This window comes from Mesoplodon mirus (genome assembly GCF_964341445.2).
Source record: "Mesoplodon mirus genome assembly, chromosome: 1".
Lineage (NCBI taxonomy): Eukaryota > Metazoa > Chordata > Mammalia > Artiodactyla > Ziphiidae > Mesoplodon > Mesoplodon mirus.
In genome coordinates, this window is record NC_138976.1 from 27,130,555 (window position 1) to 27,148,564 (window position 18,010).

Here is an 18,010-nt window from a genome sequence, read left to right on the forward strand (position 1 = left end):
AAGTGCAGTGAGAACTCAGAAAAGAAGAGATTACTATTTGGTGGGGGATGGTGAAGATCTGAGAAACTCATGGAAGAGGTGGAATTTGAGCTGAACCTTGAAGGATGGTTAGGATTTGAACAGAGGTCAAAAGGGTATTTAAGGAGGATGGAAGAGCATGAGTGGAGGTATGGATGCAAACAAACATTGTGATAGAGAATGTATTGCAGAATGATAAGGAGTCCGATTTTGGCTGGAGAGTAGGGAGCTTAAGAGGCAGAAGTGGAAGGCAAGACTGGAAAAGTAGCTTGGGGCCAGATTGTGTACAGTCTTTTTTTTTTTTTTTTGGCTGAGTCCTAACCCCTGGACTGCCAGGGAATTCCCATGTGTAAAGTCTTGAATGCTGTGTTATCCTAGGGCATTTAAACTTCATTTGTGGGCAGTGGCAGAATCATTATGTATTTCAAAAAGGCAAGACAACAAAGTTAACCAGTTGAATGCATTATATCTGGCAGGAATTGTGCTTATTATTTACTTTGGACTAGAGGCAGGGAGATCAGTTAAGTAAACTCAAAAGGAATAGATTCCTGTTTAGATATGGGGGATAAAGAGTTCAAGCTCAGATGACTTAGTTGATGGATTCTATTTATAGAACTAAGAATGTTGGGAGGGGAAAGGTGTTTGGGTTAAGGTAAGGGAGGAGTTGATGGTGGAGCTGATTGATTTTATTTTGTAGTTTGAGTTGCTTGTGGAACTCACCCAGGTGACTTTGCTTATTAGCATAAATTTGTGAGTCAGTCGAGGTGATAACCGAAGTCATGAGAACAAGTGAGAGAGATTATAGAGCTGTATTGTCTAGTAGGGTAGCCACTGGACACATGGCTATTTAAATTTAAATTTATTAAAATAAAATAAAATTAAAGGTTTTGTTTCTCAGTTATAGTAGCCATATTTCAAATGTTCAGTAGCTCCATGTGACCCGTGGCTACCATATTGGACAGCATAGAAATAGAACATATCAAGAGTTGCAGAAAGTTCTGCTGGACAGCATTGTTATTTAGAAAGGAGAGGAGGCTAGGGACTTCCCTGATGGTCCAGTGGGTAAGACTCCACGCTTCCAATGCAGGGGGCCTGGGTGTGATCCCTGGTTAGGGAACTAGATCCTGCATGCATGCCGCAACTAAGAGTTTGCATGCAGCAACTGAGAAGTCCGCATGCCACAACTAAGAAGTCTACATGCCGCAACTAAAGATCCCGCATGCCACAACAAAGATCCTGCATGCCACAACTAAGACCCAGAGCAGCCAAAAATAAAAATAAATAAATAAATAAATATTTAAAAAAAAAAGAAGAAGGAAAGAAAAAAGAAAGGAGAGGATGAAACAGAAAGAGGATCCAGAGGAAAAAAATCAAGAGTACAGTGGCACAGAAGTCAAACAGAAAGGTTGGCTAGTAGTTTAAAACTCTGCATAAAGGGCTTAGATGACAAGCATCGAATTTGAAGACAAGGGGATCATTGGTAATCTTGGACCAAGGAGTTTCTTTTTTTTATATATAATAAAAACATAAGTAATTTATTAACATTTGAAGGCAAAAACATAATTTTAAGGCGTCTCTATAGGGTTGTGAAGATGAAATCCAGATTGTAAGAGTTCACACATGTGCTAGTAGTAAGGAATAGAGGTCAGAGGTAACTCTATTTTGTATGTTTACCCCATTTGCTTTTTTTGTTGTTGTTGTTCTCACAAGCATTTATAGGAGCCCCTTAGTAAATATTCGTGTCCCCAGTACACAACCAAGACTAGGTAAGCAGGATCTAGGAATGGAGGCTACAAAGTGAAAAGCAGGGACACAGCATCAGCAAGAAAAATTGGGAGATAGTGCTCAGTAAGAATGTTGTAAAGCTGAGCTCTTGGAGAAGAGTGCTCCCAGAATGGAGCATTTGAATGTCCAGCATGGTGGCTGAATTAGTGCTTTTCTTGGGCTGTTGGAAAACCTGTGGTAAATATTGAAATTGCAGTGTTAGAAGCTTGGTTGCAGATGTTGAAGTCATAAAGGGATATGATGGCAGAGCATGAGGTATGTGGGAGCTGGGTATGTGACATTTTAAAAACTTGATTGTAGAAAATTTCCAACATGAACGAACAGGATAGTATGATGAAACCTCATGTACCCAACCACCGTCAATGGTTAAGAGCATTCTGTCTTTCTTGTTTTGCCTATATACCTCTACCCAGTGGATTATCATTATTCTTATTTTACAGGTGTAATTTACATACACTGAAATGCACAAATGTTAGCTCTCAGTTTTGACAAACGGATATACCCCATCTGCACTACACCTTATCGTAGTCTATAACGTTTCCATCTACCCAGAGAGTTCCTTTGTGGCAAATGACATTTTAATGTGGCCATTTTTATCCAAAGCTGTTTTCATACAGCCTAAAATCTAACCGTATTAATACAGCTTGTTTGATATGCCCTTTTAAAAATGGTCTTGATAAATTTGCCTCATCAAAAGGTAAGCCTGAGCCAGTTGCTAAAATCACTGAAGGAAGGTGAGAGTGTGTGTTGTGGAGCGTGGTGGAGAGTCATGATGAGGATGGTTAGAAGGCTGTGTAGGTGGATGGTACAGACCCCCATGGGAGGGCGGTCGTTGGGAGATGAGAGTGGGATGCTGATCTGGAGGTGACAGGTGGTGAGCACAGCAGGGGAAGATGAAAGGAAGGGGGATGGGGGAGTAATGTGATTTTGGTATATCAGGGAGACGAAAGGAGTACTTCCTAAGCAAACAGCGGCGGAGATGGATGAGTTTATGTGCGTTAGAAAAGGTGTTTCACTGGGCAGAGTAGAAAGACCAGGAAAGAAAGAGTTAGGGTTGATAAGGAAAAGAGTGGGATTTAGACATGAGAGAATAGGGGGTGTTGGAGGGTAGGTGAGAGTTTCTACCTAGGTAAATAATTCTCTTTTGGCATCCGAGGAGACTCGGGTTAGGGAAGGATGTGTTAGTGATGAAGCTTGGGGTGCAGGGTGGTATAGGGGAAGCAAGAAAGAGTATACTGAATTTCTTAACTGCAGGGATATGTGGAAATAATGAGCCCTAGGTTACCTTTGCAGTGTTGATGTTGTTGTTTCCGCCTCAGCAGCACCTTCTAGGTGTATGTCTTGGTTGTTAATAGCAACTCCTGATGCTTTACTTGAGTGGAGCATGGATGGACCAGGACAGGTTGCCAGTGAAACATGGCTTTGCAGATAAGCCATCTGGAGCTGGGCTTTCTTACAATATCATCGCTTAGAACCATACTCCCCTTTGTATTTGAAAACATTGCCGCTGGTGGCAGATTTGTTTCTGCATGCCTCTGTGGGTGGAAGGAGCCGATGGGTGACCAAGCGCACTTTTTATAATTGTTCAGAGACTAACAGTTGCAGCTGTTGTTCATGGAGCCTGTCACCACTTGCCCGAGGGCACTGTTTGTGTAGGACTGTGCCCAGTTCTTGCTGTGTGAGGCTACATCTCTGCTGTGGTTTCTGAAACTGTGCTTTATTACATCATTAATGCCTTTTAATCTTTCCTTTTTGAAGTTATCTAATTTACTTGGCCTAGAGAACAGGTGCTTGGACATTCCACTTATGTCCATTCCTTACCCAGCTCCCAGCGTAGCTTGGTGAAGTAATAGTGTGATGGTTAAGAGCTTGTGTTCTGAAGTCAGACTTGGTCTACACTTAAAGGCTGTGTGGCCTGATTTCTCTGAGCCTCAGTGATCACTTCTATAAAATGGGGGCAGTGATATCTACTACCTAGGATTACTTTAAGTATTAAATGCTGTGTCACTGAATTCCTTATCAGTGTTAATTATGGTGATTGTAAATATTTTTGTTGTCTAATTTCATTGTTAGTAGCCTGGCTGTGTTAAAAGTTCTTGCCATTGGTGAGTCTGCCTGTCTATAGCATGTTTCATGTGGTTCATGAGTGACAGTAGGGTGTTCATCCACTCAACAATTCTTAATCGGAACTGCCCTACTGTGTGCCAGGTGCTTACGCATATTTAATCCTCATCACAGCCATATTATTGTCATTCTGCAGATGAAGAAGCTGAAACTGTGAGAGTTTGTGGTTCATGTACAATGACAGAGCAATGATCAGAATTCAGACTTTCTGACCCTAAGCCCTGGTGCTCTTTCTCTTGTATCACAACTGTTCCAGAATTCTGCACATTAGAAAAGATGTTTCACTGGGCAGAGTAGAAAGACCAGGAAAGAAAGAGTTAGGGTTGATAAGGAAAAGAGTGGGATTTAGACATGAGAGAATAGGGGGTGTTGGAGGGTAGGTAAGAGTTTCTACCTAGGTAAATAATTCTGTGTTGGGGTCCAGGGAGACTCGGGTTAGGGAAGGATGTGTTAGCGATGAAGCTTGGGGTGCAGGGTGGTATAGGGGAAGCAAGAAAGAGTATACTGAATTTCTTAACTGTAGGGATTTGTGGAAATAATGCCTGCTTTCTCTTGCCTGCTTTCTCTAATTTTCTTCAGAATATTTAATCTGCCCTCAGCTATCACCTTGGCGAACACTTGTTCTCTAGCTTTAATCTTTCTCTAAGAACTAGTTTCATACGTTCAGCTGCCTAGTGGGTCTTTGCACTTACATTTTGTTTGAACTGCCATTGCCTGAACCTCTAGGAACTACCATCTTGCCTGGAACATGATAGGTGCTTAATAAATACCTTTCGGAGGACTGGAGGTCTAAATTTGAACTCAGTTTACTACATGCTCCTGTTGTTAGGCTCACATTAGAGTCATTTTTGCAATTTTTTTATTGTGGTGAAATATATATAACAGCTCGTACCATCTTAACCACTTTTAAGTGTTTAGTTCAGTGGTATTAAATAAATTTATGGTGGGGTGCCACCATCCCCACCATCCATCTCCAGAAGTCTTTTCATCTTGTGAAACTGGAACTATATCCATTAAACAACAACTCTTCATTTCCCCCTCCCCTCAGCCCTTGTAACCACCATTCTGCTTTTTGTTTCTATGATTTTGACTACTCTGTGTACCTCACATAAGTAGAAATCATACAGTGTTTGTCTTTTTGTCACTGGCTTGTTTCAATTAACATAATGTCCTCAGGGTTCATCCATGTTATAGCATATGTCAGAATTCCCTTCCTTTTTTTTTTGTGGTATGCGGGCCTCTCACTGCCGTGGCCTCTCCCGTTGCGGAGCACAGGCTCCGGATGCTCTCAGGCCCAGCGGCCATGGCTCACGGGCCCAGCCGCTCCGCGGCATGTGGGATCCTCCCGGACCGGGGCACGCACCTGCGTCCCCTGCATCAGCAGGCGGACTCCTAACCACTGCGCCACCAGGGAAGCCCCAAAATCCCCTTTCTTTTTAAGGCCGGAATAATGTTCCATTGTATGAATACACCACATTTTGTTTATCCACTCATCCATTGATGGACACTTGCATTGCTTCCTGTTTTAGCTATTGTGAATAATGCTACCATGAATATGGGTATATAGCTATCTCTTTGAGACCCTGCATTCAGTTCTTTTCGGTATATATCCAGAAGTGGAATTGTTGGATCATAAGGTACTTCTACTTTCAATTTTTCAGGGAAGCACCATACTGTTTTCCCTGGTGGCTGTACTGCTATATATTTTCACCAGCAGTGCTCAAGGGTTACGATTTCTCTACATCCTTGCCAATACTTGGTATTTTCTGGCTTTGGGGTAGTAGTCATCCTAATGGGTGTTAAGGTGCTATCTTGTAGTTTTGACTTCCATTTCTCTAATGATTAGTGATGTTGAGCATCTTTTCCTATGTTTATTGACCAATTGTTTATCCTCTCTGAAGTAAAGTTGTTTTACACAATTCTATATTAGGAGCATCTTCAATAAGGAGGACAGTTCTGTTGTACTAAGCACTTAAATGTTAGTGGGTTGGTTGTTGCAGACTATATAAAGCGTGGAACTGGGGGAGTTTGACCTTAAGAAAAAAAATTGGTAGGCAGTGGGTTAGGTGGTGAGCAGACATGGGGAAATCCACACAAAGTTAATGAGAGAGAGATTTCACTTAACATGAGGAAAATTTGATAGTATTGGAATTAACTGTATTATGTTGAGTTCCTTATCTCTAGAAGTGTTTAAGTAGAAATGGGATCTCGAGGCTATAACTAAAGAAATTCCTCCATCAGACCAAATGGCCTCCAAGGACCCTTTCAGATCTGAGTTTCTGAGCTCATTTACTTTCCAAAGCATCTTCCAGCCATATTTATTTTTTTGTGTTTCTAATATCTATTCCTACTTCTTTTTTTTTCTGTTTTTTGTTTGTTTATTGAAGTATAACTGACTTACAATATTATATTAATTTCAGGTGTACAACATAGTGATTCGATTTGTATTTTGTTTTGTTTTGATATTTTGACCATGCTGTGTGACTTGCGGGATCTTAGTTCCCTGACCACAGATGGAACCCAGGCCCTCGGCACTGAGAGCATGGAGTCCTAACCACTGGACTGCCAGGGAATTCCCTCGGTATCTTTATACCTTACAAAATGATCACCACTATGGTACTTTGTTATAGCATCCTAGACTGATTAAGACAGGGAGTTAACAATAGTGGGGCACTCTTGTCCAGCAGGGGTCAGGAGCCAACAGATACATTTCCCCTTTTCATTACCTCTTTTCATTTCATTTCACTTCTCAGAAATGGTTCTGAGATCCATTTCATGAGGCTCCTCAAAAGGTCCTGTGGGATTGAGCATGAGTCACCTGTAGTGGTGGCCAACTGAATGATGCATCTTTATATCATCTTTCCCTTCTTCCCTGTCCATTCCGCTTATTCTGCATACCTTCTCTCTGCATCGCATTCCCAAATAAACTACCTTGTCAGTCGTTTACTTTGTATGGCAGAAGTGGCCTGAGGTCGAGTATACATGGAGTTCTGGACGGTAGTGGTGAATGGCTTGGTTGATCAGGGGCCTGTATCCAATCTGTTGTGATATCACATCCATGTAGCCTCTGGAAAACCCCAGTTCTAGGAGTCCTAGGCATTCCTTGGGCTTGTGGTCAACTCCTGAGGACAGCTTTGTTTCCGGGATTTTCAGGCAAATGGCTGGTGGGGAACTTGCCTGAAGATTAATAAAGCTGGGGGTGGGTTTGGCTCGACAAAGAGGCACAGCATTACCTTCCTCTTTGGCTGCGGTGTTAATCGAAAGCCTCAACCCCAGCACCCACCCTTGTAGTTGATACACATGAGCAGTGGCATGCCGGCCAACTGCCCGAGCCTTGGCGCTTGCGCGGAGGTTCGCGCTCACGCTGCTGGGCTATTCCTACGTCTGAGCTCAAGTTTTTCAGTGCCACAGTTTGGATTATGTAGTAACCTCCTAATTGGTCACCTGGTTTTACCTTTATCTTCCAATTAATTCTTTTTTTTTTTTTTTTTTTTTGCGGTACGCGGGCCTCTCACTGTTGTGGCCTCTCCCGTTGCGGAGCACAGGCTCCGGACGCGCAGGCTCAGCGGCCATGGCTCACAGGCCTAGCCGCTCTGCGGCATGTGGGATCTTCCCAGACCGGGGCACGAACGCGTGTCCCCTGCATCAGCACGCAGACTCTCAACCACTGCGCCACCAGGGAAGCCCCCAATTAATTCTTAACAGCTTTTTGAGATATAATTTACATACTATTAAGTTGACCTGTTTAAAGAGTGCAATTCAGTGGTTTTTTTTAGTGTATTTGCAGAGTTGTACTAGCATCACATCATAATCTAATTTTAGATCATTTTTCATCACCCTCAAAAGAAACCTCACACCCATTAGTCACTCCTCATTGCCTCCGTGCCACCAGCCCTAGGTAACCACTCTCAGTTAACTTCTTTTGTAAAACGTGGCTTTCATTGTGTTGCTTTCCAGCTAGGAGGAGTTCAGGGTCCTCCCTGTCCATATGATTACGAAAACATTTCTCACCTGAGGTTCAAATTTTTCCGTACTCTGATTTCAGCTTATTTTTCCAACTTTGACTTACACCTTTCTCCAGTCTGAATGTACAGCTCTTGCTAGGTCCATTTAACTCTCGTTCTTGAGAGTGAGAACAGGTGCGTTATACCTGTCTTTCGCTTTCCACCATTCCTCTATCTAAATCTGTCTATGCTTTGAGACCTAACTTGAGTCCTACCTTTTCTATGAATCCTTCCCTGGGTTATTTTGCCTAAAATGAGTTCTCCTTTGCATGTGAACTTCCACAGCACCTAGTATTATAAAACCTTCTTTTGGTATTTTGTTGTACACTCTCACGTGGGACCCCTTCCCTTTTGTTGTTCAGCTTTTTGTGTGATTCCCTAAGTTGATTATAAGCTTCATAAGGGTAGGGACTGTGACCACTTTTTCTTTATACGTTCTGTAGCTTAGCTGAGCATATGGATGTGCACAGAAATAGTATGTAAGTATAAAGGAATGAATAGTGCTGGCATTGAGCAGGATGCTGAATTTGGACTCTGGACTAGACACAGATTTCCAAGTCTTAATAGACTTGTCCATGTTTTATATGGCTTTGCTTTGTCTAGAGCTTGATACCACATTCTTTATTAATTCATTCAATAAATGCTATTGGTGTCATACTTTATTAATTTCTCAAAACGCATTATTAATTTAGTTAACTTTTTCTTATTGCTATCGTGCATGTGAATTCTCTGATCGCTTTCAGCTCAGCATTATTCTTGAAATTTCCTGCTGTTTCTAGGACTCTCTTACGGTAGATTAGTACATTACCACAGCCTCTATAGACCAATATGGTCTTTTTGTTATACACTTTATAAGACTTTGTTATTACAGGTTAGTACATAACCTCGTTCTCTATAATCCCATTATTATATACTTCCTGGTGTATCATACCATGAAAATATCATGTTCTGAGAAGTTGAAGGGTGGTGATAAGCACTATGGTAGACAGTTGCATTTCTCGAGTCACTTAATGGCTTGATTGCAAAGGTAGAATAGTACTTTTGGCTTGATACCATAGCAAGAAAGTACTACATGCTAGGTGTCAGGAGTTATACAGAAATGAGTAATACAAGCATCTAGATTCTCAAGGAGCTCACAGTCTTATGGTAGAGACTGATTTAAAAAACCTAAATAGTTATAAGACAATATCGTGAGTATTGTAGTACAGAAGTGGGTGCTAGAGTTATAGCAGCCCAAAGGAGGGGTTGATTTCTTTTGCCACAGCAGAATTACAGTTTGGGAGCTGGAGGAGACCCTATACGCCCTTTGAGGACAGGGTATAGCTTAACCGTTTTTCTATCCCTGGCACCTGGCAGAGTCCCTGGCATATGGAAGGTGATGAATGATGATAAATGAGTAAGTCATCTATTCTGTGCTGTCCAATATGGTAGCTACTAGCCACATGTGACACTATTGAGTATTGGAAATGTGGCTAGTTGGAATTGAGATGTGCTATGAGTGTGGAGTGCTCATCAGATTTTTAAGACCTATTTAAGAAAAAAGAATGTAAACTATCAAAATTTTATGTGTTGAAATGCTATTTATTTGATATATTAGGTTAAATAAAGTATATGATTAAAATTAATTAATCTATTTCTTTTTACTTTTTAAAAATATGACTACTAGAAAATAAAAAATTATGTACATGTCTTGTATTATACTTCTGATAGACTTTGCTGATCTCATTCAACTCTCTTAGAAATGACTTGACTAAGGTTACAAAATAGCAGAGATACCCTTAAAATTGAGACTTTACGTGTTGGATTTCTCCTAGTTCTCTTCCTAGGCATAAAGCAGTATAATGTAAATATATAAAATTTGAGGTAAAGTGATGTAAGTTTGGTCTTGTTAAGGATGACGTGATACTCTCTGCTGTAGTTATGTTATCTTTGAGCTTAATAATCATTAAATTGTTTTTCCTTTTGTATGTAAATTTTGATCTCTGGAAAAATCTGCATGTTCAGTTCTCAGTTTTTTCACATTTGGTACTTCTATTCCCGTTTCTCCCTTGCTTTTCCTCTCCCCACACTAGTATAAACAGATATACACATAGCCTCCTATTTATTCCTTCTTAATTTGTCTCCATTAACTTTCTTCAGATTATATTAACACTTTATTTTTTGGGGGGTAGATAAGCCTTTGCTGTTGCATGATGTGGTACATGGAGAGCTGGTTGGTTTAGTGGTCTTGTACGTACATTAATTATCTCACATAATCCTCTCAAAACTGCATAAAGTATAGTCCTGTTGTGGTCCTGACTTTACAGTTGTGAAATCTCAGGCTTAGAGAGGGTGGTATGTTCAACGTCACACAGCTAATTATGCACAGAATCTGTAAGCTGGAACTGTACGAAACGGCAGGAAGCCTGGGAATTTTTCCTACACATGGACAGGCCTGTAAACATTGGGGAACTCTGGGTCCATAGAGCCGAGGGCTAAAGTATTAAGTATATGCCAGAAAAAAAAGTAAAAAAAAAAAATCCATTCCAGATTGTGTGAGTATGTGAATGAGTACGTGTGTATGTAACTATATGAGAGAAAGAGACAAATAAGGATAGAGAGAGAAATGAATGAGTGAGTGAATATCATTGATTTAGAAGACTGGGTCTCCATGCCTTCATCTTTCCTGCCCTTTTCTATCTTTCCTTCCTGACTCTCTTCACATTTCTGATAGTGGTATTACTCACCACCCTTCTTATTTTCTTCAGTTCAACACAGTTCAGTGCAAATCAGTATGCCTAAGTCCAAACAGATGTTCATTAACATGTTTACAATGGTTCTGTTTGGTTAGAGGGATTTCAGGTGATTTTAAATTTCTTTTTTATTTGTTCTCTGTATTATTTAATTTTTTTATAGTAACATATACGAAGAAAAACTATATAAAAAGAACAGCAAAACTATTTTTATTTGGGAAAAAATCAGTATGCTGGATAGTTTTCATTCCAAAATAAACCTTTTATCCTAAAATTTCAGAATCTCATACTTGTTCTCTGCCATACCAGTGTTCTTTGGCCTCAGTTTCATAGCCTCAAGGTGAATGGTTACAGTAAGTCAGTTTTCCAAAAGCCAATGCTGTATACACCATCTCTCTGTCACAGAGGTGAGATTTCTTTTAGAAGTAACATTTATTTTTATAGCAAAGATGTTGAAGTTTTTTTTTTTTTTTTTTTTTTTGCCAGATTGTTTTTAAACAGCAGTAGCTCACAGTGGTCACATCCTGCAAATATTTTTAAATGCTTTGAGTCTAAAGAGCCTACCTGCTGTGTTTGTGGCATAATGAGACCTTGGTTCTTGTCCAGCCTCCTATCTGATACATTTCCTTTCCAAATTACCCAGCAAGGGGTGAATTTATTTGTTGCTTTAGAACCTTTGAAAAGTCCATATTTTTCAGTTTGCTTTTCACTGTTTATTGACCTGTTTTATGTTCTTGTAAGATGCTAGTGATCAAAGGGAAGATGTTTATATTGGAAACCACATGCCTTGCCCTGAAAACCTCAATGGTTACTGCATCCATGGAAAATGTGAATTCATTTATTCTACTCAGAAGGCTTCTTGTAGGTAAGTCAGAGTACCTCCAGATCAGAGGTGAGACATTTTTTCCATCATTGGTCACTGCTCTATAGAAGGCAATGAAATGTGGATTAAAAATATTACTAAAAGGTAGTATTTATTTGCAACTGAGTTGAAAAATAAATCAGCAGTATCATTTGGAAAAAACTGGCAAGTAATATGCAAAAACAAAAACAGATGTTCTATTAGGGTTTTGAGATGGACTTAACATTTTTAATATTATGCTATGTATTTTTTAATATAAAAATATGCCATAAACCAACATTATTTTGGTTTTTAGGCAGTCTATCACGGAGTGGTTTGAGGGACTAGAGAATGTGTTAAGAACCAAGGACATGTAACTCAAATAAAATTTATAGTAAAATAGATTTCTAAAAATAAGGGAATGTGGAGGTAGAATCAGGTGTGATATGAGAGATGGAAACAGAAAGGGGGTGAGTCTTCAACTGTGTGATTCCAGAGAGGTTATGTGACTTGTTCAAACTCAGTAGCAAGTTAGAAATAGAGCTGAGACAAAACTAGGTCTCAAATTTCCTGATCGTCAACCTGATGATCTTTGTGCTTTTTGCTCTTCTGTGTCTGTACTGATAACACTTCTTGCCGCTGCTTCTGGGAGCTTGTCCTCCACCTCACGATGGTCTAGTGGGCCAGGCAATGTTTCCAGACTGGGGGAGATTGCTCTCATTCTGCTCACTCCTGCCCCCCTGCAGTTTGGCCAGTGAATCTTTGTCACAAGAAGTAAAAGAAAGCTGTGTGAAACCAGGTCTCTTGGTTCCTCTATTCCTTTAGCGCCATTCTCCTGACTCTTTCCCCCCCCCCACCCCACTCTCCTCCTACTTAAAAAATAAAACAAAACAAAACACTATAAACTGTTTTAATGGTTATTAAGAATTCTTTGTGAAGCTTTCTGCTTCTTCCTGATTGAAAGGTTTTCTTGTCTTTGAAGGAGCTAGCACCAGCCTCCCCCCCCGCAACCCCTTTTCTTGAACATTGAAAAAAATACAGCCATGCTGTGGCACATATATACAATGGAATATTACTCAGCCATAAAAAGAAACAAAATTGAGTTATTTATAGTGAGGTGGATGGACCTAGAGTCTGTCATACAGAGTGAAGTAAGTCAGAGAGAGAAAAACAAATACCGTATGCTAACACATATATATGGAATCTAAAAAAAAAAATGGTTCTGATGAACCTAGGGGCAGGACAGGAATAAAGATGCAGACATAGAGAATGGACTTGAGGACACGGGGATGGGGAAGGGTAAGCTGAGACCAAGTGAGAGAGTAGTATTGACATATACACACTACCAAATGTAAAATAGATAGCTAGTGGGAAGCAGCCGCATAGTACAGGGGATCAGCTCGGTGCTTTGTGACCACCTAGAGGGGTGGGATAGGGTGGGTGGGAGGGAGGGAGACGCAAGAGGGAAGAGATATGGGAACATATGTATATGTATAACTGATTCACTTTGTTATAAAGCAGAAAATAACACACCATTGTAAAGCAATTATACTCCAATAAAGATGTTAAAAAAAATACAGCCATGCAAGGGAGAACAGACCAGTTTTAAAATAAAATCATACAGTGGATTCCTCATACTTGTCTCACAGTGACATACATACCTTGAAAGAAGATCAGATCGTGTTGTCCTCTTAGGATAGAGTGTCTTTTAAGATCCCTAACATTGAGGGATGAGAGAGGATGATGTCCTGATAATGAAGTGGTGATACCAGGTCGCTTTGTAGTATTTTACTCATTGACAGTAAGAAGACTGAATGGGGGCTTCCCTGGTGGTGCAGTGGTTAAGGATCCCCCTGCCAATGCAGGGGACATGGGTTTGAGCCCTGGTCCGGGAGGATCCTACATGCCGCAGAGCAACTAAGCCCGTGCACCACAACTACTGAAGCCTGCACGCCTATAGCCTGTGCTCCTCAGCAAGAGAAGCCACCGCAGTGAGAAGCCCGTGCACCATGGCGAAGAGTGGCCCCCGCTCACCGCAACTAGAGAAAGCCCCGTGCGCAGCAACGAAGACCCAACGCAGCCAAAAATAAAAATAAATAAATAAAATAAAATAACAGAAAAGAGAACTGAAGAATAGACCAAATTTGTTTAAAAATAAAAAAAAAGAAGACTGAATGGTTTAGTAGTTAAAGGCTTTGGAATCAGATATATCGGATTGGCCAGTTTTTGGCTGTGCCCTTTGGAAGTTACTTAAAATTTCTAAGCCTCATTTTCCTTATTTGTAAAAAAAATAATAATGGTACTTGTTTCCTAGTGTCGTTAAATGAGCTAGTGTATGCAAAGTGCTGAGCACAATGCCTGTTACACAATGTGTGTTTAAGAAATAACAATTGATGTTATTAGACTGTACGCACCATTAGGTTAGGGACCCTGCTCTACTAACCACTCTCTCCCTAGTGCCTAGCATAGGGCCGCTTCCAGTAGCTACTCAGTAAATAGTTTTTGAATGACATGTGATGATGGCCAACTTTTCCCTCTTCAGACCAGAGGTGTTTCTTAAATGCTACAGAATCTCTTTTCTGCATTCTTGTAACTCCAAAAAGCAGGTGATCTTTTTTTTTCTGTCTAAGCATTTATAGTGTCCACAAGAACCAGGCCATAGTATCAAGTGCATTTCCACTGGTAGGTGTATGTGTTTGAGTATCAGTAAACAGGCAGGGATGAACACCCTTTAGGCACAGTCCTATTATTAGGTTAAAATCTTTTAGCATTATCCCATCATTAGTTTGTTTATTTATTGCCTATTTTGTACCAAATCCTACCTGGTACTGGGGTCTCAAATTCAAATATGACATGGGGGCTTCCCTGGTGGCGCAGTGGTTGAGAGTCTGCCTGCCGATGCAGGGGACACGGGTTCGTGCCCCGGTCCGGGAAGATCCCACATGCAGCGGAGTGGCTAGGCCCGTGAGCCATGGCCACTGAGCCTGCGCATCTGGAGCCTGTGCTCCACAACGGGAGAGGCCACAACAGTGAGAGGCCCACGTACCGCAAAAAAAAAAATGACATGGATCTAGCCTTCAAAAAAACATACAGTCTGGTGGCAGCGACTGACAAATAATACACAATTAAAACATAATATGAAAAATGCTATCATACATAGATATGCATGAGGTGATTTGGGACTTCAAAAAAGCACTTCAACCTGAAGGGGGCATGGAGGACATTGCAGGAGGAGGGGCAAGTCTTACAGGGACATTTGTGCCAACCCAGGAGGTTGTCCTCTGTCTTAAAGGCAGTGAGAAGCCATTTAAGGATTTAAATAAGAACGATGTGTTCAGATCTGAAAGCCACCCTGGTGGCTTGGTGAAAAATGGATTAGAAGGCTGAATGTTAGGAGACTGTGTATGAGTGAGCAGTGAGAGCCTGAACCAAGTAACGAAGTTGTAGTGGGAGTGAGATGAGATAAGTTACAGAGAGAAAATAGGTGGCTGAATCCATAGGTTTTGGTGACCAGTTGAGTATGAAGATGGGAATGTGGGAGTTGGTGGAGGGTCATGGGAAGGAAGAATCAAAAGAGTCTCCCGGGTTTCTGGCTGATGCAAAATTGAGTGGGGAAAGAGAATGGGGGCAGGAGGTTTGCGGGGACACGATGTACTGAGCTTAGTAATGCTTGGTCTCAGGTGCCTGCGGGGTATCCTCTTACCTAGTAGGCTACTGGTATCTGTGGTTTTGGAACTCATGAGACAGATGAACATTGAAGGTGTGTTTGGGAATCATTCCATCTCTAGCATATCCCTTCTAATTCCTACTCAGCAGTCCTTCCACCCCACTGGGCCTCCAAGTAATTGATCTCTCACCCTGCATGTCCTCATCACCTCCTTACTCAGCTTAACTTGTGGTCAATCCTTGCAGTCCGTCTCTTTCTTCATCATATACTCACTTGACAAAACTATAATCCAGGTTCATTCCAGCTTCCCGCCTGCTGTATACCTACACTCACCAGACTGACTGGTCTCACTGACCTTTGTACTCAGTGGGCCCTGTATACTGCTGGCAGTCACTCTATAACTGCGGTCCTTTCATCCTCCTCTCCTAGATAAGGTGACTGCTTTATACCGTCACCCCTCTTTTCAGACTGTCAACACCTCCTCTCTCATCCTCACTCTCAGCTGATGATCTTGTTTCCAAGTTCACTGAGAAAACTGAAGCAATATGAGGAGAATGCCCACAGACTTTTTACTGTCACTGCCAGCAGTGCTCCCCCCTTTTTCTTCTTATCATACATTCTTGTGTACATATATTTTTCAATATATTTGTAAATATATTTTTATTTCTTTTACTTTGAAAGATATTTGTCATTCTTACCTCTACCAACTACTGTCCCATTTCTGTCCTTTCCTTTGTAGAAGAACTCAAAACAGTTGTCTATAATCTGTCTCCAGTTTCTCACTTCCCATCTCTCATGAATCCACCCCAATAGGCTTTTGCCACCCAGCACTTCACTGAGACTGTTCTTGTTACTAAATTCATTAGTCAATTCTCAAGCTTAAATTACTTTTGAACGATCAGTGGCGTTTGACCTCCTGTGTGATAGGCATTCTTCACTTGGCTTCCTGGATGACACTCTCTTGGTTTTCTCCTACCTAACTGGCCATTCCTTTCAGCCTCCTTGCCTGGGTCCTCTTTTGCTTCCTGGTCTCTCAGTGTTGGTGTACCACCAGGATCCCGTCCTGGTCCTTTTCCTTAGTGATTCCATCCAGCCTCAGGGCTTTACATGACGTATGCTTATGACCCCCAGACCTCTCTTCTCAGTGTGGGACTCACAGATCTCTCTCCCTCACTGCCATTTTCACATGGTTGTCTGACACCCCAAGCTAACAGGACCTAAGCTGATCTCCTGATCTGTCTACCCTCCCATAAACCTATTCCATCTATAACTTCTCCATCTCAGTTGATGCCAACTCCATCTTTTCATTGGTTTAGACAAAACACTTCTGATACATCTTTGACTTCTGTCTCTGTCATACTCCATGTTTAGTCAGTTGAGGAGTCCTCTTCGCTCTATTTCAGAATATATCCAGAATTTGATTAGTTCTCATCATTGTCACTGCCATTCCTAGTCCAGGCACCATTTTCCCCCTCTGGCAGTAGCCTTCCTGATTGTATCCTAAATAGTCCATATTCAACACAGCAGGCAGAGTGAGACTTTTAAAATAAAAGTCAGTTCATGTCCTTCTTCTGCTAACGCCCTTCCAGCAACTCCTCCGTCTTCTGAATGAGGAGAACTTCACAGGTGGGCCCCTTTACCTCTCTGTCTTGGTCCCCTGCTTCCCTTTGGCTGGCCCACTCCAGCCATACTTGTTATTTCTTGGGCACACCGTGCACTCGTGCTCCCACCTCAGGGGCTTTGCACTGACTCTTCCTTTGCCTGTTATGCTGTCTTCCCACTTGTCCACATGGCAAACTCCCTGACCTCTTTTACATCCTTACTCACATGTCTCTTACTGAAGCCTACTTGACCACCTTACTTAAAGTTGCAGTCCTCCCTTGCTGGCCCATACCTGGCACTCATGTTATCCCTTAGTTCTCTCTCTTCTCTCTCTTGTGTAGTACATGTCACCTTCTAACATAACCATTTAATTTGCTTATCGTGTTTCTTGACCCTCCCTCCCTGACTAGAGGGTAAATAGGCCAGAGATCTTCGTTCACTGATGTATCCCAAATGCCCATTATAGTACTTGGCACATGTCAAGTGCTCAATAAATGTGTTAAATGGATGAGTGAATGAGTCAGCCCATGAGGCCATGGGAGTGAATGAGATTACTATGGAGGGTATGGGGATGAAAGAATAGGCAGTAGAGGACCAAATGTCTGGATCTGCCTTTAATCAGCAACAGAAGAAGTAGTGCTAACCTAGAAGTTAATACTCTGGGTATTTGGAGAATATAACCCTAAAGTCAGGTGCAGAAAATAATGTCCAGGGAGGATTGCCTGAATCATATATGGCCTATACATTCTTTTTGATATTCTGAGTTTTAATCTTTGGGTTAAGCTAAAGTGTCAGAGAGCTGAATAACTAGGACATTGTTATAGCTCCCTATGGAACTATTTATTTCACTGAGCTTTGAGTTTTGGCTGTTAGCCTACCATGAAAGACATTATTTTAAATAATCCTATGAGACTTCATTATTGAATTTATTGCAGCTATATTACTGAGGATGATGTTCTCTGTATGAGAAAGTACCCTCCTTTTTTTTTTTTTTTTTTTTTTGGTCACACCACGCGGCTTGTAGTGATCTTAGTTCCCCGACCAGGGATTGAACCTGTGCCCTTGGCACTGAAAGCGCCTAGTCCTAACTACTGGACCGCCAGGGAATTCCCAGAAAGTACCCTCTTTAAGTGAGGACTAATGAGATAAAGTTCCCTTAAATTTATTAAAAATAGTAACTGTGATTCTTTATTTTTTAAAATTGAAGTATAATTGATTTACAATATTATATTAGTTT

The 18,010-nt window shown here is 41.2% G+C and overlaps 1 protein-coding gene across 1 annotated transcript in view; it reads left to right on the plus strand.

Moving 5' to 3' along the window:
- Positions 1-18,010, plus strand: part of TMEFF1 (transmembrane protein with EGF like and two follistatin like domains 1) — a 94,200-nt gene that overhangs the window by 67,170 nt on the left and 9,020 nt on the right. The window contains exon 8 of the mRNA XM_082623788.1: positions 11,405-11,528. Coding sequence (XP_082479914.1) covers positions 11,405-11,528 — 124 coding nt within the window. The remainder of the gene's footprint in view (positions 1-11,404; positions 11,529-18,010) is intronic.